At 39.2% G+C, this 26,817-nt stretch overlaps 1 protein-coding gene across 2 annotated transcripts; it reads right to left on the bottom strand.

Annotated features, from left to right (window-relative positions):
• Positions 1-3,912: 3,912 nt before the first annotated feature.
• Positions 3,913-25,098, bottom strand: kif7 (kinesin family member 7). Of its 2 annotated transcripts, none has more exons than XM_062027346.1 (20): positions 24,986-25,098; positions 19,912-20,309; positions 19,577-19,774; positions 16,250-16,649; positions 15,819-16,166; positions 15,465-15,657; positions 14,898-15,068; positions 14,576-14,728; positions 14,295-14,407; positions 14,049-14,167; positions 13,032-13,187; positions 12,749-12,954; positions 12,451-12,648; positions 12,191-12,316; positions 11,891-12,067; positions 11,588-11,803; positions 9,131-9,337; positions 8,763-8,961; positions 5,616-5,777; positions 3,913-4,552 (listed from the first exon to the last, which is right to left on the bottom strand). In XM_062027346.1, exons 2-20 carry the CDS (start codon positions 20,240-20,242, stop codon positions 4,182-4,184), a joined length of 4,044 nt encoding a protein of 1,347 aa, XP_061883330.1. In that variant the 5' UTR covers positions 20,243-20,309; positions 24,986-25,098; the 3' UTR covers positions 3,913-4,181. The 2 variants fall into 2 exon arrangements, with proteins under 2 accessions (XP_061883330.1, XP_061883340.1); XM_062027356.1 differs by lacking the exon at positions 24,986-25,098 and adding an exon at positions 24,808-24,929.
• Between the last annotated feature and the right edge of the window lie 1,719 nt (positions 25,099-26,817).

Genomic DNA, 26,817 nt, shown 5'->3' with positions numbered 1-26,817 from the left:
TATTCTTTGCAGAAGGAGCACATTGTACCAGGGAGCGTGCAGGTGTCTTTTTCTGCATGGGCACAGAGAACATCAACATATTTAAAGTACAGACAGCATATATATATATATATATATATATATATATATATATATATATATATATATATATATATATATATATATATATATATATATATATATATATATATATATATATGAATACATAACTCACACTGATAATTGCATTTTGATTAATTCACACGGTTGTAGCAAATGTATACTCACTTATAATTAAAAAAAAAGGTGTAGATGTTTTGTCTCTATATGTACTCTTGTTATTCATTCAAATTATTAGGCCTGCACATATGAAAATAGATTGAACCTTTTAATCTGCACACGCTTTATAATCAAGAGAAACATACCCAAATATATGTATGACATGTGTCAGCACATTTCATGTTCACCTGCAGCTATAATGTCTTCTGGTTAGGTTGCAAAAATGCAAATAATTCAACTTAATTTATGAAATAACTCACAATATTCATGCATGAGTGATGTATTTAAACAGGGCACATGCATGACAAGGACGAACACCCATTATTACAATAACAAGACGTTTTCTGGGCCTATTTTATGCAAGCCAAACTGAATTTATTTTGCACGCATTGATTCAAAAGCACCAGCAAAAAAAAAAAATAGCGGCTTAGTTATTGTAATGTCAGGAGCAACATGGAGGCATGGTCAAAATGACGGCCAGCGATGCATGCGTGGAACTTACTCCAATCCAGCAGGTTCTTCTCCAGCTGCGTCCGCCACATGTACTCCTGGACGTAGAGCATCCTTCCGGGTCCAGGTGTGCAGCACGAGTAGATCGACACATGACATCCTGTGTGTGTGTGTGTGTGTGTGTGTGTGTGTGTGTGTGTGTGTGTGTGTGTGTGTGTGTGTGTGTGTGTGTGTGTGTGTGTGTGTGTGTGTGTGTGTGTGTGTGTGTGTGTGTGTGTGTGTGTGTGTGTGTGTGTGTGTGTGTGTGTGTGTGTGTGTGAGGACACAAGGTGCGGGGTCCCCTCCGTGTATCCGTCTGGTGGACCGAGGAGAGGAGGACGTCTTTGACGGTGACTCTTGATGGCTCTCAGTCCGAGTGCGGAGGCTGCGCGGTGTCAGCCCGGCGGAGCTTCTCTCGGCCTCTCTTTTCACCTCGACTCCTCCTCCTGGCCCTTGTGACGTCACTGAAGGAAGTTACCAATCGGCCAATCAGAGAAGGGGTCACCTCTTTTTCGGAGCTTCTTTTCATAATACTCGTTTTACTTCAAAAGCTATGACATGGATCTCGCTAATAGGGTTAAATTATTAATATAGGGTTACATTATTAATAATTTTACACTATTACATTTTCAGATTTAATGGATGCATATAATAAAAGACGGAGGTGAGCGGATTAATCAAATGTAGTAAAGCGCGAGGCAAACAAAGTGAATGCGTGCACTTGTGAAAAGACAAGTCCATCCATCCATCCATTTTCTACCGCTTGTCCCTCTCGGGGTCGTCTTTATTAGCGTTGCTTGAGTCAGAGCTGGCTCAAATGGGAAATGTATTTGTGACTTGCTGCCCCCTGGTGCTAGTGTACGGAACGACGTCCCATTGAGCAGGTTTCTATAATAAAATACTTTGACTGGGAATTTCACAAGTTAAAGTTAAGTTAAAGTACCAATGATTGTCACACATACACTAGGTGTGGTGAAATGTGTCTTCTGCATTTGACCCATCCCCTTGTTCCACCCCCTGGGAGGTGAGGGGAGCAGTGGGCAGCAGCGATGGCGGTGCCCGGGAATCATTTTTGGTGATTTAACCCCCAATTCCAACCCTTGATGCTGAGTGCCAAGCAGGGAGGTAATGGGTCCCATTTTTATAGTCTTTGGTATGACTCGAATCAAAGTAGTGAATCAAAACCATTAGGTCCCAGGTAATTTGTGTTACAATCAGTGTTGGGTTAGTTACTGAAAACCAGTAACTACTTACAATTACTAGCTACTTTATTTAAAAAGTAACTCAGTTACTTACACCAAAAAGTAATGCGTTACTGTGAAAAGTAACTATTTAGTTACTTCTTTTTCCCCCATTTTTTTAAGGCTCCCATTAATGCCCTTTTAGCCTTCATTTCAGTACTGTTATTGCACTGGAGAATAATACAATCTGTTGATCAACTTGACATGTATTTGCATCACTGAACTCAGAAAGCAATGTGGTCTACATACAACACACAAACAATGTGGTCTACATACAACACACAAAGACAAAGATATGTTTCAAAGGCCAATGTATTTCAGGCCAGAAAAAATTGACAAAACTATTTTAAATAGCTGCAACATAATGGCACTTTAACTTTAACTCTAAGTAGATAGGATCTTTGATCCAAGACACAACTTACATTTAACTAAAATGGTATTTTCTTTGTGCTCGACAAAAGAAAAGTATTGAGAATGTCTCCATGTTAAAAAACTCGACTTCTGGCTTCGCCATGATGTCTTGTTAGTTGTTATGAGAGTAGCGTATGTGTGTGTGTGTGTGGCCCTTTAAGATATGACAGCATGAGAGGTGAGTGACGTCAGTGAGGGAGCGGCGACAGTGAGTGCGTGTAGGTGCTCTAGCTCGGTGGATGGCTGCGTGCAATAAAGTCACAAAGTTGCAACAAACCGCCGGCCTCGTCATTCACCCTCAGCTGTAAAGACCCTCTTCCGGGTAAAGTGAAGGTTGTTAGACCCGAAGTACGGCTCTGGAGGAACGTCTCCCCTGTGGGGAGGCGTGCTTTCTGTGGGTGGGGGAAAGCACGCCTCTTCTTTTCCACTGGAGCGCTCCAATAAAACACACTATCAGATCTTCAGTTTCTAGCCGATACTACATACAAATAATGTAAAATAACGCAGTAACGCATCATGCAGTAACGGTAACTGAGTTACTGTATATAAAAAAATAACGCGTTAGATTACTAGTTACCGCCGAAACTAACGGCGTTACAGTAACGCGTTACTTAGTAACGCGTTAGTCCCAACACTGGTTACAATTGACGATGATAGCTCTTGAATAAGAGTTAAAATCAAGTAGTCAACGCAAACAAGTACATAAGATCATACAAAAAAATAATCGTGTTGACTAGTCGACTAATCTAAGAAATTCATCGCTGACTCGTCAACTGCTAAAATAATTGTTAGTTACAAACAGCCGTAGGTAGTAAATGGGTTGTACTTGTATAGCGCTTTTCTACCTTTTTAAGGAACTCAAAGCGCTTTGACACTATTTCCACATTCACCCATTGATGGCGGGAGCTGCCATGAAAGGCGCTAACCACAACCCATCAGGAGCAAGGGTGAAGTGTCTTGCTCAAGGACACAACGGACGTGACTAGGATGGTAGAAGGTGGGGATTGAACCAATAACCCTCAAATTGCTGGCACGGCCACTCTCCCAACTTCACCACACCGTCCCTGATGAAAGCGATCTCCAACGCGATCAGATATTTCTTAAACATCTACCTTACAAATACAATGTTTTGGTGTAATACTGTTAATATAATGAGCATTCTTTGCTATGTAAATTCAGCATAATATGGAATGCATTTTTGGACAAATCTACCAATTGGAGAATGTGACTTTTGACTCACTTTCATGTACACGTACCGTACTTAAACATAAGATATGACATTACAAATTTAACATAATCTTGTTTTTAGGACATCTGGTGAATATGAGTTCAAAGGTCACTGATCTCCCTTGAATCCAATCAGCTCCCAGAAGAAACATATTTACCTATTGGGCTGTAAATACACAATATTTGACACACACACAATACTGCAATATTCCTGTCAGACCTTACATGCAGAGGTTACACTGCCCTCTACTGCTCAGCTAGGAGTATACAATGTTGAAAATACAAACAATAGGTCAAAGCCTCTTCAATTTTAGCATATGCAACGTTTTAATATAAAATACTGTAAAATACCAAAGTTCAAATGGAATATAATTAACCTCTTTCTGTATCAATAACAATGATTGATGAGGCCGTCATGCATCTTAGCGAAACAGAAACTACCACATTCCAAGTGCTTTGTAGAAAAATCTGTCCATTAGAAAATTAAATACACATACAGAAAATTGTATTACATGCAAATCTAAGGAAAGTCTGAAAGCTCTTCCCTTACTAATTTCAGGCAAGATTCTTGCGCGTGTCCGTGAAAGTGTTGTTAGAAATGAGTGGTCCGATATTGAGGCTGCTGCGACGAGAATCCCTCCGAGACTTCACAGCGGGCAGCAGCGTTGGCACGCTGGGAGAGTTGGGCCCACTTTGGACTACACGGTTGACAGGAACGTCGGAGGCGGTTCGCAGCCACAGCTCCTCCATGGCAGCGGGCTCCTCTGTAGGGAGAGAGGAGCGCCTCCAGGTGGATGGGAGAGGAGCGTTCACGAGCTCCCGCATTTCTTCTCTGGATTTGGGAGGTTTTTCAGTCATTGGGGTCCCTCTTCCTGCATGACTATCTGCACTGTTGACATTTAGTGGTTTACCTTCAGATGACACCACTGAAGCATAGCAAGAGGAAAGGAGAGTTAGGGCAGATTTTTAAGGATGAAACTCAGGCTGCAATTATTAGTCTGCATTGTTGATTGTCTACTATGCACTCTAGTTGGCACTTTTTAGATAAATGTAAGCACCTAAATTATTAAGAAGGCTGCTAATTTTTAAATATTAGGCATAGGGCTGATTGATCCAAATATTGATAGTATTGATACTTAATATATGGTATCAGTATACGATCGATGCTACCGTGATTACAGCGATATTTTCTATTTGTTTTTATTGTGAACATAAATTTAAAGGCTAAATTATTCAATGATTTTGAATATTTTAAAGCAAAACATATCAGTATCAGTAATGGTATCACAAATACTGTCCCTATAACTATTTGGTATTGTATCAATACCCAGGTTTGTAGTATTGCCCAGTACTTTTAAATATATTAAGATATGTTCATGTTTACAATTGTGTTACTTGTGGGACATAATAGCAGCTAAAGCAGGATGTTAATGTTTTGACTATTATGAGTACGGTAATGTTCATGTTTACACGTTTATGTAAATAATGTCACACGGTCTAAAAAACCCAACTGACAGTATGGAATGAAAACAGTTGTAATACAATAATTTTACTTATGTGTGCAATATTAGTGTTATTTTTTTAATATTTTATATTCCTTACTTTTTTGTATGTAAATCTGCACTGCAACTGTGGGACTTCCCCATTGAAGGTGAGGTCTATTCTATCCATTACATTTATTTTGCACTTAATGTATATAGGACATCTTGCACTTTAGGCCTTCACTTATAATTAATTCACGGTGGTAATGTTTTTTGTAGTAAATCAAAACCACTAGGTCCCAGGTAATTTGTTATTTTCGTTACAATTGACTATGATAGCTTTTGAATAAGAGTTCAAATCAAGTCGTCAACGCAAACAAGTACATAAGATCATACAAAAAATAATTGTTTAACTAGTCGACTAATCTAAAAAATGAATCCCTGACTTGTCAACAGTTAAAATAATTGTTAGTTACAGTCCTAGATGGAACCAACACAGGAAATGTACCTTTAACCTGCTCCTTCGGCTGGCTGACTGAGCCACAGAACTCCCTCAGTTTGTTGCTAAGGTCCAGATTTACTGCCTTGTAGTGGTTAAGCTCCTTGTTGAGGCCATAGATCCATCCCTCGTACTGCCGTTGCCTTCCTGCCAGGTCCTCGTCCATTTGCTCTGCACGGAAACACAAGAGTTGTGTTTAAGATGTCATGCAAGAGCTGCTCTTGAACGGGTTTGTACTGAAAATGTAATTTGATATAATTTTTAAGTGCAATGACAATAAAACACTATCTTATCCTATCCTTTCAAAAATGACGCTTGCACAAATAAAGCCCATTGCCCTTAATGCACACTTATATTAACACTGTCAAGAAAGTATTCCATCCATCCATCCATTTTCTACCGCTTATTCCCTTCGGGGTCGCGGGGGGCGCTGGAGCCTATCTCAGCTACAATCGGGCGGAAGGCGGGGTACACCCTGGACAAGTCGCAATTTTATTTAATAAAATTAGAGCTGTCAAACGATTAAAATATTGAATTGCAATTAATCGCATTTTATTCTTCGTTAACTCAAAATTAATCGTCATTCATTGTAGATAGACATAATTTAATAATATGTGTCCCCTGGACAGATAATTATTTTCAAGTTTTTAATACCATGACTAGACAATTAGCTTGCTTTAATAAAGTGTTTTTAAACATTCTTTTTTAAACAACTCAACACCAAATTGACATAAACATGCTTTTAATGACATAAAAACATTTCCTCAGCTGTGTTGGTGTCTTGCCAGATTGTGTATTTTGTAGGAATACTGCAGTGACGTGCAGTCAGTAGAGGCAGGTGAGGCGGGGCCTCACGTGCCATAATGGAAAGAAAAAAATAATAATTAAATTATCATATGTATCCAGTGATTATACTAAAGTTATTTTCCATTTAACTTCACCAGTTTTAGATTATTTTTATTCAAAATCGCTGAATTTTCACATTTGCCGTTCATATACTTGCGGTGAGTCACCAGCCAGTTGAGGCACCTCACTGATTTGTGCCTCAACATGGATTGCGCAATGACTTGGCTAACTGCTGGCCTGCTGTGCAGTGAGACTGTATTGCTATATGAATTATATCAGCTAACTAAACTATGGCATAGTTTAGTTAGCTGAGGTATATAATGTACAGTGTATTTTGTCAACAACTGTATGTGTGTAACGTATTTCTTGTGCTGGGCAATCATAAAACTGCTGCGAAGACGCACTGGCTGAGGCTCGCAGTAATCCGGCCTCCTGGTGGTAGAGGGCTGTAGAGATCCCAGAGATCATTCCTCGGCCGCAGAAGAAGTGAGAACAAGCAACAGTTAGCAAGTCAAGTGCAGCGATCGTTTATTTTTTCCTCTCGCCTGAACTTTTATTAAAAACATGGAGGATTACATATTGTAACGACCTGCTGAAGTTGATGTTGTGTTCTTGAGTGAGTGAGATTTAGAATTCCCATTGTTGTGAACGTAGCACGCCTGTAAGATGATTGGCGAAGAAGGAGGAAGTGTTGTTGTTGCGGAAATGAGGAGGAGGATAGACGTGCGTGTGGAAGGAACAAGATAAGTTGAGCTGTGTTATTATAGGTTGCTCAATAAAAGTTAAAAAAGAGCGTCAGACTTGGTGTGCACTTCTTCTGGACGCTACAATATGTAAAATAAAACAGTTTTCTAAACTGGACTTTCAATCGAAGCAGGAGGTAATAATTAAAGGTAGACCAACGCCGGAGCTAAAAGGTTTGCTTCAGACTTCGGGACAGAAGACCCATTCTTTTCAAACGGCGTGGTACACACGCAAAGGCTGGCTGTGTGGATGTCCAGCAAGAAAGGTAAGACCATAATAATGTTTTTTTTATTAAATGTGCTTTTTTGTGTGCTACAGTTTGTATGTGTAAAGAATGCTGGTATGAGCTTTTAAACATAACCCGTTAACTGCTGCCAATCACATGGTGAATAAGATACTCTTTAGGGTTCATATGTTTGTAAATCTGACTGTGATGAAGTCAGTGCCTCACCAGTCATGAACCTCACCGCACGTCACTGGAATACTGAATTTGTATTCCTGCTGTAAAAGCACTTGCATTCAGAGGATCGTTATTGACCATGGTTTGATTGTTAAAGATGTTTTGTATTGTAATTTGTGATATTTCAACCTGAATAAATGCTTCTGATATTCTGTACATTACGTGTTGTACAAGTTAATGGTATTCATATCTCTCTGCATGACAATGTTTTAACCTTCTCTGATAATAAAATGTAATATTCAGCCTGCTAAACATTCCTTAATTGACGACTATCAACCAGAACATTTTATCAAAGCATATACACTTTATTTCAATGTGCCAGAAAATGTCTTATTCCTATTCCTCAATTGATGTTCTAGCATTTATTTAGATATAAATATCACATTACATTACAAAACATCTTTGACAATGCATGTTTGTAATGTAAGACATTTTTTTTATTTTGTTATGTAGACCGGATGTAACGCGTGGCACTATTATTGTGAAGCTGGAAGTGTGTGATTTGTTTGAGAAGGTGTCTTGACGCCATGAAAGTCTCTGATAAAATAGTGACTATGGACTTCCTGCCTATTGTCTTTACTTTCTGCTCATATTACTACAACAGTTACGGTAACAATCTACATTTTATGTTTTTAATGCGTTAAACTAATCTAAACACGGTAGTGAAACTTGACCGACCTTGCTGAATGCTAGCTTGGCAACAGGTTGTTGCTCCTATGTGACGTTTCAGCGATCGTGAATTAAAAAAAAATGGTTTTGTTTTCTCAGTAGAACAACTTGTAATGGCTTTGGATCTTGTATTTCCAAAATGTACCCTTTTCTGATCGCTATTTTCCCGCTTGTGGCTCATCAGTAAATAGTGAACATTTACCCATGCTATGGGATGGCCCAAGGGTAAAAAAGGAATCCGGACACAAGAGCGTTAATCGTGCATTTAAAAACGAGTGCCGTTAAAGAAACTTATACTTAACGCGTTATTATCGCATTAACTATGACAGCCCTAAATAAAATATTTATTATTGTGGTTGTGATTTAAAATAGTGTACAATTGCACTCATTGTCCCCTCTAATGTAGATAAATAAGATTAATAAAATATGATAGACACCTCGACACTGCTGCAGTAAGAGCTGCACGCTCCTCTCGTGCTCCTTCTGCTGCTGAGTGAGCCTGCGGTCGGTGTCGAGCTGCGTGCGATCCAGAGCATTCTCTAGCCACTGCACCAGCTGCTGCTGCTCATCCAGCTGCATTTCTAGCTCCGCTAGGGCGAGTTGCAACTTACGCTCCTCTTCGCGCAGAGACACCACCTACAGAAGACAATCACGTCAGCCAGCATCATCGAAGTTCAGTTGAACATTTGTTGTGACTCTTTTGCTAAAGGCCATCTTGAACTGTATCATGCACCAATGGTTTGATGTTGAGGCCTGGTTAGTGAGAAAACTATAACAATAAGATCGGACTGGCTGGTCCACAAACCTTGTCAAAGTACTTGCACAGCAGAGCTCGTGTCTCAGAGGCAGACAGGTAACTGAGTTTGGCCATGAGATTCATCTCCCACTGGGACAGCATACTGGCCGACGCCCGAAGCTGCCTTTGCCTCTGAGTGATGGCTTCATTCTTATACTCAATTGCCGCATCTAGAGCCTCAATGGCTTCATCCAGCTGGAAGAGGGTTCGCTCCTCCTAACAGAAGCAGAAAGAAAAGATAAAGATTCATAAATGCTTGCACTGTGGTTCTTGTTGAGTCTCATACATTTGAAAGAACGTTCAAATTACAGGATTTCTACAGTTATGAACAAATCAAATTTAATATAGTTTTTAATGCCACTTAAAACAATGTATGCCATGTCCTACTACTGTTATGTTCCAAAAACTTACAACTGTCTGTATAGACAAAAGTTTAAGTATTTGACAATGATAATACTGAATAGTTGAAAACATGTTCAAGGCAGCCGCCACCGAAAATCATCACACAAGTGTGGAGGAGTTTGCATAGTCTGTGTCCGCATACATTCAGAAGTGTATGGAGGATGTTAGTGTGATCAAGAACACCCCCACATGGGCCACGTGGATGCATATGCAAAAGTGCAATATATTTATCTGTACAGTAATCTATTTATTTATATCTGCATCTTATTGCTCCTTTATCCTGCACTACAACGAGCTAATGCAACAAAATGTCATTCTTATCTGTACTGTAAAGTTCAAATTTGAATGACAATAAAAGGAAGTCTATGTCTAAGTCTAAAAGTTTACATTAACTGTTACTATCTTGTGAATTAGAATTGGCTCACAAGACCGTTTCATCTGAGAATGTATTTTTATTTATTTATTTATAGTAGCAGCAGCTGACAGTTGTGACGGTCACAGCATAGGTTGTTTTTTTCTCGCTTTTGCCAGAGCATCAGCACGTTCACAGAATGTAGAAAAATTATTAAAGGGAATCTGAATTTTTTTGGGGAATTTTGCCTATCATTCACAATCTTTATGTAAGACAATAACTCATATGTTTTTTTTTTAATGCATTTTAAGTCGTAAATAAATGTCAGCAAAATCCCTAAGTCCACCAGAAGTCATTTTGGGGGCGGTTAGCCAAGTTAGTTCATGTGTGTTGAAGTGGAGACTAAAATAAATGAGTTGTGTATGAAACAAGCTCAACTTCTCCATTAACATAACATGGTGTCACAGTTAAGGGACTACCGTACACACCTACAGTAACCAAAGAATTGCAAAGTTTGGGTTCGAGAGCTGTTTCATTTGGCTGTATGAGGCAGCGCTTTTTACGCTTTCGGGCCAGACCACACAAGACCTCTTGTATCCAGTTTGAAAACCGCAGCCGAAAAAAAGAAACACATAGACAGACATAGCAATGTATCGCTGACGGCGAAGTTATTGAGTTCATTTTCATTTACTGTTCGATTGACTGACTTACTGAATACCGGCCCTCTCCTACAATTGCATAAACATTTTTAATGCCTTTGTACATTGTATTTAATGCTTTTTAATGCCATTTAAGGCCTTAAATTATGCTAACTCTATTTAATGACTTAATACTTTTTTTATTGCTCCTCGAAAACCCTGTATTAACGCAGGACTGCTAATCTACACCACAGGTATCCAATTAAAAGTACAGCCATGTGTTTAAAAACCTATCCTATTCTACCTTGTCCTGAAAAGCCACATGTATAGAATTAGAAACTGATTAAAGTACATGTAGACATTAGGAGTGGGCGATACTGCAAAGTTTGTGAAGTAAAGTATGGGAATAATATTGTCGATACAAATATTTCTCGCTTGACATGTTTTAAGGTCATTGAATGATTTTGTGATTTTTCCTTAAATTTGTTGATCGGGATTATAATCAAGAGTAAAACACATGATTTTGGGCAAACATTTTGCATCTTTATCAACAAACCTATTAATTGTTATTATATACATTTATTTTAGCAAACTAAAGTCAATATTGGTCAATAACTTCAGTGCAAAAATACTATTACATTGTTTGTCATTAAAATCCTTGACTTCTTGCCACCAAAACCTATTTGTAAAAAATAAAAGATAAAAACATAAAACATGCACTGCCATGGATACAGTGTAATCTCGGTTTAGAAAACCCTCATTGTACAGACATTCCGATTTAAGAACATAGGACCAAATAAAAAGACGCTTTGGTGTACGAGCCCTTTCTCCGTGTACAAACTTTTCACTCACTCATTGCGTGCATCGCAGCGCAGCCATTTTGTGTCCGGCAGCACATGTACAGTGGGCACGACTTATCGATCTCTGGTGCTCATTGTTTGTCAGCTTAGTCACAGGAGTTACCTACCAGTTGAGTTCGTAAAGGTTCCACTGTAATACCCTTGGACTCCATACTATCAATACTTGGATCAACCCGCCCACACTTAGTTGACATGCAGCAGAGCAGAGACTTACCTCAGGTGAGAGCAGGTTACCCTGCCGCAGTTTATCATCAAGCTCCTCTCTTTGTTTCAGCAAGGAATCTTTCTCTTGACGCAGGTTGGAGATTTCTTGCCGAATCTGTTGGGAGTCCTGAGCACTGCTGCTGCGAAGGAGACCATTCCTCTCACTCAACTCGTGCTCAAGGGTCTCGATACGTCCTGTTAGCGTCACCAGATCCTTACTCAGTGCCTGCCGGGACACATAAGCCCAGTGGTAATGTATCAGTGTTTTTTTTATTCATTGTGCTGCTGAAAAGTGTTAGATATATTAGAATACCTGACTGGAGCGGAGTCTCTTGGTTTCAAGACCACTGCGTTCCTGTAAGAGGGCTTCTTTCTTGGCCAATATTTCTTCTCTTTTCGTGAGCTCTCCTTCAAGATCTTCAAGCCCTCGTCTCTGCTCCAACACACGTTCCATTTCCTCATCCAACCAACGTTTCTGCTCCTCGATCTTCTGCTCAAAGAAAGAGCAGACACACACAACACAAATGTACAAGTGTAGTAGGATACAGTAACTTGGTGTTAATTTTAGTGCATAGAGTTAAAGTTTGATACAGTATCAGATTTGTGACTTTACCTGTTGCTCCTCCAGTGACATAACAGAGCCGTTGCTGCCACTGCGTCTTTGTCTCTGGAAGGCAGCAATCTCCTCCGTCTTAATCTTTAAGATCTTCTGCTGTTGCTCATTCTTTATCTCAAGTTCCTATTCAAGAAAAACCCTTCACTAAGTCAAAGATAAACATTTCCAAAATGTATTTTAAAACAGAATTAGTGGTGAGAGCCAGAAGTTCAGACCATGTTGCAAATCCAAACCAAATGTGTGAATATCTGTGGTACCTTGACTCTGTGGGTTCTGCGCTGCATCTCAGTCTCCAGACGTCGTTTCTGCTGACTCTCCTGTCGCAGCCGCTTTTGCAGAAGTTCCTGTTGTTGCCTCATGGAATGAACACTGCGCTCCAGCTCGAGCACACGTCGCTCACTCTGGGCAGGCAGATTAGCAAGATGGGCCGTATCCCTCTGACGCTGACTGAGAACCTGAAACAAAAATGTTTTTCAAATTAGTAACTAAAAAGTAAGGATACGACTCATGCTCTAAGTTGTTAAATAGTTCAGAGAATACAAAGGCTCAACAAACCTGAACTTTGCTTTGTGCGACCGCTATTTTCCGTCTACATTCCTGTGCACGGGTCTTGTCTGTGGTGCTGATTTCTCTCTCCTGCCTCTCCAGGTCCTGAAGTTGCTTTTGGGCCTCCTGCAGCTCCTGTCGTGCCTGCACGGCCTCACTTTCCAGAGCTGTGATCTTGTGACTGTACTGCCTATTCAAAGACTGTGCATCCTTACCTGTTGAATCCCATACAATGTATGAGCCATAGTGCAAAATATGCCACACTACACACTTTGCTGAGTGCGACACATACCCGTTTTGACCAGCTCTTTTATGAGCTCCTCTTTCATGCGGATGGTGACTGACAGTTCCCGAATCTTCTGCTGGGCCTGATGAAGACCCCATTCTGAAATGCCTTCAAAGCCTCTCACCACATCACGTACAGATATCTCCCCCACGCTGGCGCAAGCTGAGAAGGAGTTTAAAAATGTGAATGTATGAAATGTAACCTCAAAGTACCTGTAATTTGGGTAAATGGCCCCTCTAATGCATTTCGCAAAATGAGATAGACCAAGCGAGATAAGTTTATTTTGCAGCAACCATTTAAATGATTCTGACTTCAAAGAAAAAAGGGTTTGGAGGGAAAAAAGTATAATAGCTCAAGCCAAATGCGATCTTGAAAATCACAAGCACCCTCGAGGGGAGAAAGACTGAGTCAAAACCTGCGGTACTCTTTTTTGTGTCTTCTTCTACTGATGTTTCCCTCAAGATGCTTGAGGAATTGCTGAAATACCATGAGGAAACACAGAAGATGGTGTCAAGGGAGGAGAAGATGGAAAAGCAGCAAAGTCCGAAAAATGGCAATATTTTTCTGCTCATAATGTTAACCATATAGTTTTGAAGTAATCATGTAACAGGGCAACAAAAACTTGCCATAAAGTGATTTAAATAATATTTTTACATGCCTTCATCCACACTGTCAATGCGGGGAAATCTTTTTCCTCATACAAAAGGATTAAAAAACGGATGCAATGGCTGATGTGCATAGTTTAAACAGGTAAGCAAGACAATAAATCACACCCAACACTGCCCTTATGCTGTGGCGTTGTCCTTTTTCTCTGTGCGTGTAAGTAACTTGAAGGTTTGAACTAGGAAGAGGGCGGGTCAAAAGGATCGAACGCCAGCGCCTCCATGCATCTACCTAACAGTGACATACATCCATTTTCTACCGCTTGTCCCTTTTGGGGTCACGGGTGACATACAGCAGAGAAAGAGAAAGAAAAAGAAAGTGGGCTTGTACTTTTTTCTGCATTAGGTAGGTAAAACTTACAAGCATTTCTTGCTAAACTTGAATGCTGGTCGGGCTCAGGCAGCTGAGATATGAGCCCTTTGCCACTGATTCGTCCGACTGAAAGCAAGTCCTTCTTGGTCCAGGTTTGGTTCACCTGCCTGTCGTGTGCAATATGTATTGACATCATACAAAACATGAGAACACATAATAGTGTGAATTATCCCATCGTACTTTGTACAGTATCTTCATCATGCAAGCTGCAAACTGTAATGTTAAAGGCCAAACCTTCCTCTCACTCTAGGCAGGTTTGACTGACTGCTTTCTTCTTCCACTTCATGGATTTCTGCTCCACCTGAGGTCTTCTGATCCTCATAGAGACAGACATCCTGTTTACCAACCTGTAACCACAACAATGCAAGCTTGGATAGCTGATTTTAAACTGTGACACCTCATTAAATACACCCCATCATCTTAAAGTAAATAATCAGTACAAAAAAATAAATATGCTAGATAATATAAGCTACCTTTGTCACAAATGTTTATTTAAACACATGGTGATTGGTTACCTGCAATCCTCCATTCATGCTATGCTGCATGGATCCCATTGGGGCAGTGTGTGGCCGTAAACAAAAATTATGGCCAAGTCCATGCAGCCCAGGACTGGAACGCAAACACTGCAACTCTGCTATCAGGTCCTGTTGCTCCTGTAGCTTATCACTCTGAGAAAGTAAACAAACACAAATATTGTCACACATGAGGGGAAACAACTCAAAGTACAACCAAATGAGAATTATAGAATATATAAAAACATAAGACTAAAATAAGTACTGGGGTAACAATCATTTGTCTTTTACCATGTCCCCTCAAATCAATGCTGAGACTTCTAACCTGCAGCTTGTATTGTTCCATAGCATCCTCCAGAGCTGCCAGGAAGTCTGTATTCTCTTGCTCTAGGTGCAGGATCTGGGTTTGAAGCCTAGCTACGACAGGAGGATCCTTCTCTCCATCTTTCACACTGTCATGTTCATAGCTCCACCTCTCCTCCAAAGAGTCGGAATCCTGGGTTTAAAAAGCCAAAAATCACAAAGAGTTATATTAGTAATGGACCTTCATATCCAAACAAATAACACAATAAACAATTACAATCCTTTGTTCAAAATGTGAATATGGTAAGAAAAAGTATATTACATTAATTGAAAACTCAAAATATTTTAGATTTATAAGGAAGACTAAGCCCCCTCTTGCCTTCTTGCAGACTGTATGCATCTGTAAAGCCCTTTGAATTAGCTTGTGCACAAAATCTGCCGTATACCTGTATATAAAGATGCCTTGCCTTACACTCTAATTGGGCTTTAAGTAGTTGAAAAAAAACTAGACAATGTCCGGTGGAATTATTGTTGAGAGCCATTTTATGAGTCACACTGCACTAGTTTTAAATATTTGTTCAAGACAGACCTGGTTGTTCACGGAAGGCCTTTCCCTTCTTAAAGCGACATTTTCCTCAGTAGAACTGTTCTCAATCCCGCTGTCCGGTCCAGAGGCAGTTGTCAGTCTACTCCGTTCCTCTTCCACTGAGCAGATCCACTCTTTCACTTTCAGAGTCTGTTCCGCGGTCAGGGCGCCTTCACTTTGCAGCTCACGTAGCAATCTACGTGCAAGAAATGATCAAAAATTAGGTTTACATTGGGTTAACTAATACTGCAACTTTGTAAGAGTTACAAAATACAACTGGGTAAAATCTGATTATCTTTACAATTTAGTGTATACCTTCATGTAAATGGTGTAACTTAGTATAAATCATGTAATGACCTGTAAGCTGTGTCTGTGCAAGTCCTATAGTGCACACTTTGGACTTGAAGCCTGCTGATTTCTCCTTCGCCAAGTCGTAGTCTTCGGTTAGGATCAGCATGAGCGATGATGCGGGTCTCTGAACGATGGCGGTTTTCCAAGGCTCGGCGAAGGGCCTTGATTTGTTGCTCCAGCCCTTCCACGCGATCAGGCTCCCGCTTGCAGTTGACAGTAGCCCGATTCTGAATATTGCGGGCCCTTGTGGCATAGTTTAGCGTGTTAAGACTTTCATCAAAGTCTGAGGAAGATGGGCTGACGCAGGCGATCATCAGAGTTTTTGAATTTCCTCCCAAGGAGTCTTTAAGAATCCTGGTTGAAATAGCGAAACAAGTTCAAAACATACATCTAACATTGATATTAAGGCTAATAATGTAATATTGCTATAAACACACCTTGTGATTTTAGAATCTCTATAGGGTATGTGAGAGCCTTTCCTTTTGGGGTCACCAAGGGCTCCGATAACGTTCCCCAGTGCAAGAAGGCCACTGTTAATCTGGATGCTCTCCTTTAGTCTCTCGCCTGTGTTGCCTGTCTTCAGGATGCGCTCTGAGCCAGCCAGGTCGACAAAATGGAACTTGGAAGACAACATTTGGGGTCCGGTGCTTGTCGCATTCCCATAAAGGCGCAAACTCCCCCGCCGCTGATCCATGTACAAGGTGAAAATAGTGTGGGAGCGGCTGGAGTTTGGATTCATTTGGGTTGCACCAGTGTGTCTCGCTGTGTTTCCTGATTCCAGTAAACTCAACACCTCATCAAGACCCTCCACTTCACACTCCTTTACACCACACAGGACTAATATGCACACAAAAAGAAGCATGTAAACAAACAAGGGAGATGTTATACAGTACACCATGTCCACAACATTACATAGACATGCATGATGATAATGAGATCCAAACAAATGTTTTACATACAGTAAATAAGCATTATTACTAGGGAAGTTCCAATTAAGGATTTATGCTGCTGATTCCGAAACCAATTATCCATGAATGAGATTGGTCGATACCAATAGTGATACCAATCACATGCATTAACTAGAGGTGGGAGTCGCTGGGCACCTCACGATTCGATTACAATTACGATTCAGGAGCTACGATTCTATTAAAAATGTGCTATTGATGCATCTTTTATTTATGTACATTGATGCAGTTTTATATTTATTTTCGTTTCACTAAATAAGCGCTTATCACGTGCTACTTTAAGAAAACAATTAATTTGGAATAAAAAAGTTAAATTAATTCCCACATTTATTAAATTAATGAAAATGTGTGCAAAACTGGACTATAAATGCCCGATAATAAAGGAGCTGGTCGGCTCTCTCGGTGAGGTGGTTTACTGCAGTTAGCCAAATTTTAGAACTGTGTGCATTACTTTATTTACAATAAATAAATCGATTATTGACGTTAACTAATCGATTCTATAATAGTCCATTGCCGAATTGCGATGAATCTAACAATCGATTATTTCCCCCACATCTAGCATTAACTGTAAATCCTTCAATGTATTTATTGTGAGTGCTATTGACAGTTTAACATTATTAGCACAATATTCAAAATAGTTCCTTATTCTCTTTTATTACATACAATTGTTTGAGTCTGATTGTCTGAATTTGTAAACATTAAAAAAAAATAAAAAATAATATTTTTAAAGATATCAATCTAATCACTCTAGTATCGGTCATATACTGATATTAGCCTTGGTGTTGACAGCACCAATTAATGGATCGATCCGCCTTCTTGCATGTAGTTTACTGACTGTGACAATGCTGACGCACCAACAGTCGCCATATTATTCTCTCTCTAGACTCTTATTAATCTACTTGTTAATTTTCTGTTAATATCTGCTTACTTTCTGCTGTAAGGCGTTTCCATTTCCACTTCTTAAAGTTTACTGAGCACTTATTTCTTCTGTTGTTTCTAGCTAGCTTAAGTAAGTAAGTACGTTGTATTTATAAAGCGCTTTTCACAGATAAAATCACAAAGGTGAAGTAAAATAACAATTCAATTAAAACAACAGGGGCAACATCATAAAAAGGATACAAAGTGGATTAAAATTGATAGTTAAAAGGTGCATAATGCATTAACTAAAAGCTTTACTAAAAAGAGAAGTTTTCAAATGTTTCTTAAAAGTTTCAACAGTCAACATCACGGAGGGACTGGTGCAAATTGTTCCAGTCTGGGAGCTATAGCCTGGAATACCAGGTCTCCACGGGTTTTAACACAAGTTTTTGGGATCTTTAGAAGATCCTGGCCTGAAGACCGGAGGCTGCACCCTGAAGAGTAGGGGCATAGCAAGTCAGTGATGTACTGAAGGGCCCCACGATGCAATGCACGGAATGTCAGGACTAAAACCTTAAATTCAATGCGGAATTTAACTGCAAGACAATGAAGACTGGATAAAACGGGGGTGATATGGGCTGTTCTGGTTGCACCGGTCAATAGTCTGGCAGACTCATTTTGTACAGTCTGAAGTCTCTTTAGCGTTGACTTGTTGAAAAGAGTGAAAAGAAAATTGCAATAGTCAATAGGAGACGAAATTAATGCGTGAATGATCATTTCGAGATCCAATTTTAACAACAAATTTCTCACTTTAGAAATATTTCTGAGATTAGATGAGTTTAGCAGCTGGTTTAGCTATTAAGATGCCTGCTCCTGCTTGCTCTCCATGTGTAACAACAATTTTGCCATATTGGATGTGATAATTAATAATTTAGGGGAGTGGCTACAACAATTTATAGTGATACATAATTAGCTGTTAGCGTGTCAACTTGGGAACGACCAATGAATATATTAGCCAGAGGGGATCAGCATTTGTGATCGGCATTGAAAGGCATTAATTAACAATTGCGATCACAAAAATCGGCCATCACTGATCGGAGGCATCCAAATGATTACTTCCAACTTTCACAGACAGAGGGTTGCATATCTTTATTAAAGGCAGATTTGTGGATACAGCTCTTGTACTAGAGCTCAGGTACAGTATACCTGTAGACAGTGACTATGTGTATTAGAAGTGTGTCAATGCATCCCGATTTGAGGATCAGTATCGATTAGCAAATGTTAAAAAATATATTGCTTTCCATGATAGCAAAGTAACATCAACAGAACCGCATCACCCAGAAGTTGCCTAGACGAAAAAAAGCCACCCGGACCATTTTAAGGGACGGCTGTATTGTAGCGTCTACCGTGACGTTAATGATGAATAGGAGGCGGTCAATCAACAATCGCTTTATTGCAAAATTGGCTACTGTTTATGGCTTTTTTTTTTAAGGTGACATCAATTTTTTGTTATTCTGTAGTGTGGACGCCTCAAATCCTCAGTGCCATGTTATGTCTTTTTATTGTCAACAATGCTTTTGCTGGGAAGTCTTTATATATGTAATATTTCCTAACAACATACTAGTACCAAAATCTGTGAAAAAAGCAGAGAATTTTGGTTAAAAGAAGTGCTATTTCTAAAGGCACTTTATTTATTACACTCGTGTAATAAGAGCCACTTATGGCGTGGATCAGTATGTCTGATATAAGTGTACTGTATTTAAGGGATGCTGACAACATTTCTGAGTAGGGAAAAAGTTGCCTCCAATATCGATAGCAATAATCATTACAATCGTGTAATAACTGTATCGTAATCACATCAACACGTGAGGTGCCTAAGATGGCCCACCCCCATTATAATGTATAAATGTATCATTCAACATCAATTTAAAGAGTCCTCACCAATGTTGCCCTTATCTTCCCGGATATGGATATCCTTGCTTGCAGTTTCCACCTCCAGTAGGTCCTTGAATTCCTCTTTGTAGACCTCTAAGTAGGAGACTCGGACTGAAAAGTCTGTAAGATCATTTTCATCCAGCAGCTTGAAGACGTCTGCAACAGCCCTGGGGATGATGCCTTGCTCCTCATCTCGGAATGAAGCTACAACAACAATTAACAGTGAGCAATGTGCACAGAAAAGTAAAACTGCTCTAAAGCTAAATAAGCTACAACATTAAAATATGACATTAGAAAAACTTTAAACTTTAATGATCCACAAGGGAAATTTTTCTACTTACATATATTAGCTTCTCCAATGGTGTACGTCTTCCCTGAGCCTGTTTGACCGTAAGCAAAAACTGTGGCATTGAACCCTTGAAAGAAAGCATCAATGAGAGGCTGCACTGACACAGAATAAACCTCCTCTTGGCGGCAGGTTTCCTCAAACAAGAAATCGCACAGGAAGTGTCTGTCATGACCCAGGGTGACCCGTTGGAGTTCAGAGTCTACAGTGATGCAGCTCTCATGGCAGTGGAGGAGCTCTTTAGGAAGCAACGGACGCACTCGTACAGCAACTTGCACTGCAGAAAAATCTCCTCTGCCATGGTTGACTGGCACTTTGGGGGACATGACTGCTATGTCAAGGCTGCTCTGCTACGAGTGGATCATCTTTGAGGGGCGACAACGGACCATCTGCCTGTAAAATGCAAGAACAATTTATGACAATATTGACAAATAAGCACATACCCCTCAAAAGTTAAGTCAAAATACAAATGATTGCCACACACACACACTAGGTGTGGTGAAATGTGTCCTCTGCATTTGACCCATCCCCTTGTTCACCCCCTGGGAGGAGAATCATTTTTGGTGATTTAAACCCCAATTCCAACCCTTGATGCTGAGTGCCAAGCAGGGAGGTAATGGGTCGCATTTTGATAGTCTTTTGTATGACTCGGCCGGGGTTCGAACTCACAACCTACAGATCTCAGGGCGGACACTCTAACCACTAGGCCACTGAGTAGGCCAAAAACCAAAGCCAAAAACAGGCTTTGTTAAACAAAAAGGGGTACTCATTAGGGCTACAAATCTTTGGGTGTCCCACGATTCGATTCAGTATCGATTCTTGGGGTCACGATTCAATTATAAATCGATTTTTCCGATTCAAAGCGATTCTCGATTCAAAAACCATATTTTTCCGTTTCAAAACAATTCTCTATTCATTCAATACATAGGATTTCAGCAGGATCTACCCCATTCTGCTGACATAGTAGTAGATTTTTGTAAAAAGCTTTTATAATTGTAAAGGACAATGTTTTATCAACTGATTGCAATAACGTACATTTGTTTTAACTATTAAATGAACCAAATATGACTTGTTTTATCTTTGTGAAAATATTGGACACAGTGTGTTGTCAAGCTTATGAGATGGGATGCAAGTGTAAGCCACTGTGACACTATTGTTTTTTTGTATAAATGTCTAATGATAATGTCAACGAGGGATTTTTAATCACTGCTATGTTGAAGTTGTTACTAATGATACTGTCGTTAATAATAATGGGGGACGGCGTGGCGAAGTTGGGAGAGTGGCCGTGCCAGCAATCTGAGGGTTACTGGTTCAATTCCCACCTTCTACCGTCCTAGTGAAGTGAAGTGAATTATATTTATATAGCGCTTTTCTCTAGTGACTCAAAGCGCTTTACATAGTGAAACCCAATATCTAAGTTACATTTAAACCAGTGTGGGTGGCACTGGGAGCAGGTGGGTAAAGTGTCTTGCCCAAGGACACAACAGCAGTGACTAGGATGGCGGAAGCGGGGATCGAACCTGCAACCCTCAAGTTGCTGGCACGGCCACTCTACCAACCGAGCTATACCGCCCAGCTAATATATGTAAGTATAGTCACGTCCGTTGTGTCCTTGGGCAAGACACTTCATCCTTGCTCCTGATGGGTCCTGGTTAGCGCCTTGCATGGCAGCTCCCGCCATCAGCGTGTGAATGTGTGTGTGAATGGGTGAATGTGGAAATACTGTCAAAGCGCTTTGGGCTCCTTAAAAAGGGGTAGAAAAGCGCTATACAAGTACAACCATTTAATATTCATTTTTGTTTCACTACTTTTGGATTTTTCTGTGTCGTGTTTGTGTCTCCTCTCAATTGCTCTGTTTATTGCAGTTCTGAGTGTTGCTGGGTCGGGTTTGGTTTTGGAATTGGATTGCATTGTTATGGTATTGCTTTGTATTATTTTGTTGGATTGATTAATTAAAAAAATTAATTAATTAAAATATGTTTTTAAAAAAAATTAAAAATTTAAATTTAAATCGATTTTTGAAAAATGAGAATTGATACTGAATTGTACAACGTGAGGATTTTTTCCCACACCCCTAGTACTCATACGAAATGGCAGCGGAAGGTCATCGTCATGGCGGCGGACTCTTTCTGTTTTTATTCAAGTCAATGTGTCCGTTTCCACCGCTTGCGGTACGGCACTGACATGGTGGTGACTTTCCGCATCCCTGCACTAACTATGCACATAGCTTCTATTTATGCTGGCCGCCGTAAGACCGTGGATCCATTTAGCTAAAATCTACTTGTGTTGGACAGGAAGCCAAGCACAAGCGCAAAATACATTTTACTGTTTACTTTGAAAATAATAGAACGATTTCAAAGCGGATTGTATTTTAGACTTTCAAACATCCTAGTGGGGACAAATATGAAGTCAACTTGTCAGAAGTTTTCAGATGTAATTTCACCTCGTTGAAACAAATGTATGGGGACATGCCTATTCTGAAGGTCCAATATTTAATAAGCATATACAGGCAGCTCTCCGGGGGCCTGTGTCAACTACCAGCTCATAAGAGGCGGGAATGCAGGGGAGTGGTTTGTAGGAGTTGAATGCTTTTTTTTGTTTAATGCCGTCACAGAAGCACCCGCCTGTGAGTATTGATGAATGGCAAAGCTTGAGAAGTTCCTCAGTGTTTACATTCTCACGTTATTACGCACGGATTCGCAAGAGAAAGAAGGTGGGGATTGCGTTTCGCTGCTGTTCTGCATCCTGTGGAAATCAGGGGTTACTCTCTGTTTGCTTAGTCTATCACTTCTACACTGCTGTATTACTGCCATTTCCCAGACTTTGTGGATTATTTCCAGTCTTTTCTCGAGACATTCTGAATATTTCTTTGCAAAGTGGACACTACAAGTTGTGTTTCTATGTCGATAGACTCCAGCACCCCCACCACCCCAAAAAGGGACAAGCGGTAGAAATGGATGGATGGATGAGTGTTTACACTTCAGTTTGCTATGAAAGGTAAAAGGCTACTTTTACAGCGTTTTACTTTTGTAGAGCCTGCATTAAAGTATGACAATATCATAACAGTTTATTAGCATAATAGATTAACATACTGTTAATTTATTTGAGTAATAGGTGATATATATACAGTATATATATTTATATATATATATATATATATATATATATATATATATATATATATATATATATATATATATATATATATATATATATATATATATATATATATATAAATTGAAATTGTAAATGAGAATACTTTTTGGGAGTAATAATTGATAGTAAACTATCATGGAAACCTCATGTCAGACACATTAAAACAAAAATCTCCAAAAGCCTCTCAATTATAAACAAAGCAAAACTATACTTTAATGAAAATGCACTCCGTACTCTATACTGCACCTTGGTACTCCCATACCTTACATATTGTGTTGAAGTATGGGGGAAGACTTACCACAACACAATTAATCCTCTGATCATGTTACAGAAAAGAGCAGTGCGGATCATTCACAATGATGTTTTTTTGTAGAACCTACTAATAATCTGTTTAAGCAATCAAAGTTGCTAGAATGTGAAGATCTTGTTAAATATAATACATCAATAATCTTATATAAAGCATTTAACAAATTATTGCCGCCTAATCTATAACGTTTTTTTATAACTCGAGTGCATGCTCATAATTTGAGAGGCTTTGGATATTTCTCATGGCCGAGAGCTCAAACCACTCGTAAACGTTTTTGTGTGTCTGTATGCGGAGTAAAGTGAAGTGAAGTATATTTATATAGCGCTTTTCTCTAGTGACTCAAAGTACTTTTACATAGTGAAACCCAATATCTAAGTTACATTTAAACCAGTGTGGGTGGCACCGGGAGCAGGTGGGTAAAGTGTCTTGCCCAAGGACACAACAGCAGTAACTAGGATGGCGGAAGCGGGGATCGAACCTGGAACCCTCAAGTTGCTGGCACGGCCACTCTACCAACCGAGCTATACCGCCCCAAACTATGGAACAAACTGGACTTACAGCACAAGCAATGCTAAACTATTAATCGATTTAAACTATTATACAAACATCGGGTCTGGTTCAAATATAAAGATGAATATAGAGATGAGGGTCTTTAATTTGACCTGCTGTTGTCCTCTGTACCATTATTGCTATGTTGTCTATTACCATTGTTGGTATTTTGTCTATTACCATTGTTGATATGGTCATTCTTCCTACATTGTTGATGCAAATTATTGTTACATTGTAAAAAATATTGTTACCTATGGTAATGCTACCATGATACAAATTTGCATTATAATCCTTAAACTAAGTAACAGTGAAACTCAATGTATTAATCACTGAATGGAGAACTGGGGGTGGGATTAAATAAAGTATCTTCTTCCCACTCCCTTTCAGGCAAAACTAGACCATCATGCTTGTTTTAACTATTAAATGAACCAAAAATATGACATATTTTATATTTGCATTATATTAATTTATATTATTACATGTTGTCTACCTTGTACTTTTTTTTAATTTGTATGCCATTGCCTGAAATCAATGAATACATGAATATACTTAAATGTTAAGGTTACAATATGCATCTAAATTGGCGTAATCCCTCACCTTTACCACGACATCACAACCGGTGTTTAATATTTTATTGTTGTTATGCATTATAAATAGACTGTTAAATACAGGCTACTTTTGAGGATGAATGTTTGTAGCCTGAGGCGTTCCAGTGAGAGGCTAATTTAACTACGATCCCAAAAGTTAGCGAAGATGCACCGTAATAATTATTAGCTTAAAAGGTTAACATTTGTGTTGGTTATATTAATAAATGTAACAGTTTAACCACTCATCTAAACCGAAATTGTTTGTAGTAGTCCACACGCTAGTCTTGTTTACCAAAATGCTGGGTTAGCATTCCAAGCTAGCCAGGAGCAGCAAGCAGTCCGAACAAAAACAAGAGTAAAGTGACGACAACATTTTTTAAGTTCTACGACATGTTCCATGTACAAAGTGATCCGTTAGACTGCATTGGTGAATCTGAGAGGGCATATTGAAACAGTTAAATATTACTTACTTGATTAGTGTTGAAGTTAACTATGCTTAAAAGGATAACACTTTTTTTTTGGTTGGAAATGCGAGTTTAGGGGGAAGTCATTGGGAGGAGCAACGGAGAGTTTAGGATTGCTCTTTTTTGAGCACGTAACCTACTAGAATGGACCACAAATCTACTTAATTTAGTCATGTTGCATTTATTGTTCACATAACATCGACAAAGATAATTCAACTGTTTTACTGAGTTCATGAACTACTGTAAAATTCAAAGTAATATATTTTTCTGTACAATTGAGCAGTGTTTAGAACTCTCTTGGTTACGTTAGAAACAAGGTGGATGTTTACATGGTAAACTGCATTTTAAGATCGATATTGTGTTTGTTTATTAGCTGGTCAAAGCGGTGTCTGTCATTCCCTAAAAATACGTTAAAAAAAGTACAGCCAATGTAAGTATAAACAGTATTTAAGGGTTTGGTTACGTGTCGAATTTATTCAAATATTAAGACAATATATTAATAAAGAGCATGGGGTCTGTGCCATAATTAAATGAATATTTAAAGCAAGTTAGGTAGACCAGTCTTTCTTAACTATAGAGCCGGTGCCCATTGTAGAGCCGTGAGCGTCCCCTTGAGGGCCGCCAACAAACGTCTTTTTCACGGAGTGGTTTGTATGGGCCGCAGCATAGATATCATACATGACTAGATACCGCATTGGGTACTGTGGCGCAGGAAATTCGTCCGCCATCTTGAACCGGTATTCTACTCCTTGAACTGCAGAAACAACAAGGAAGAACACGACGACAGAGTATTATGCTGCGTATTCTAGAACAAACCGGCGGACCATGGAAAACGGTTCACAAGAGTGAACATTAGTAATGGTTAATTTTGTGAATCGAAAAAACAAGCGGTAGAAAATGGATGGATGGAAGATCATTGTACCCACCAGCGAAATTGGTGCCTGCTTTTGCAGCTATCTTAGTTATCTACTGTATGTTTAGTGACAGTGTTCCAGATATGAACTGAGACTTCATTAGTCACATTACTTAACACTGACTTAGATTACAACAGACACAATAATGCTAAAAAACACATATTCTTGGTTTAACATTAACCAACGATTTGTTGCACAGAATGTATTCACATGTAATTCACCAACAGCAAGCTAGCTGTCATGTCTAAATATAGATTTACTTGAAAATGTAAATAACTGAACATCTGACTATAATAATAATAATAATGGATTCGATTTATATCGCGCTTTTCTATTGTTAGATACTCTGTAGAATAGTTGGTCATCCAGCTAATTTGGCCATTGTTGTATTCTCAATTTTAGAACCTTTGCTTCATTATCAACAGATATGCATAAAAATGAGTTTTGTTAAATAAATGTTTGAACCGACTTGTTTTAAAGGTGCCATACGTAATAATTTAATGTTAAGTCATCATTAAATGGCCCTGATATGTCAAAGGGAATTAATACATTATGTTATTTTCAAATACCTTTATAACTGATAACGGTAGTTCAGCCGGGATATGCTCATTTCAAAATTAGATTCACAGCCCCAAAATGGTTTTATTGTTTTAATTCCGATGCCCTACCCGCCACCGTTTGACTAATTAAAAAATGCGTGAGTGTCACATCCAGGTTGCCAGTTACACACCGCCCTCTTCGTCTAGCTACTGCCACTGGTAAAGTTACTAAATATGTCAGACCTTAGTAAATGTAAAAGGCGTCGTTACGATTCTCATTTTATTCATGACAAAGCCAGGAACAAAACGAGGATTGAAAGATGGAGAGGATTGAGGGCGGAGAAGATTTTTTCATCTGACGCCAAACTTGCTAATTTCCTCCTTG

Source organism: Entelurus aequoreus, linkage group LG02, assembly GCF_033978785.1.
Source record: "Entelurus aequoreus isolate RoL-2023_Sb linkage group LG02, RoL_Eaeq_v1.1, whole genome shotgun sequence".
Taxonomy (NCBI): domain Eukaryota; kingdom Metazoa; phylum Chordata; class Actinopteri; order Syngnathiformes; family Syngnathidae; genus Entelurus; species Entelurus aequoreus.
Note: the sequence above shows the minus strand (reverse complement) of the source record. Positions and strands in the feature narration are given on the sequence as shown.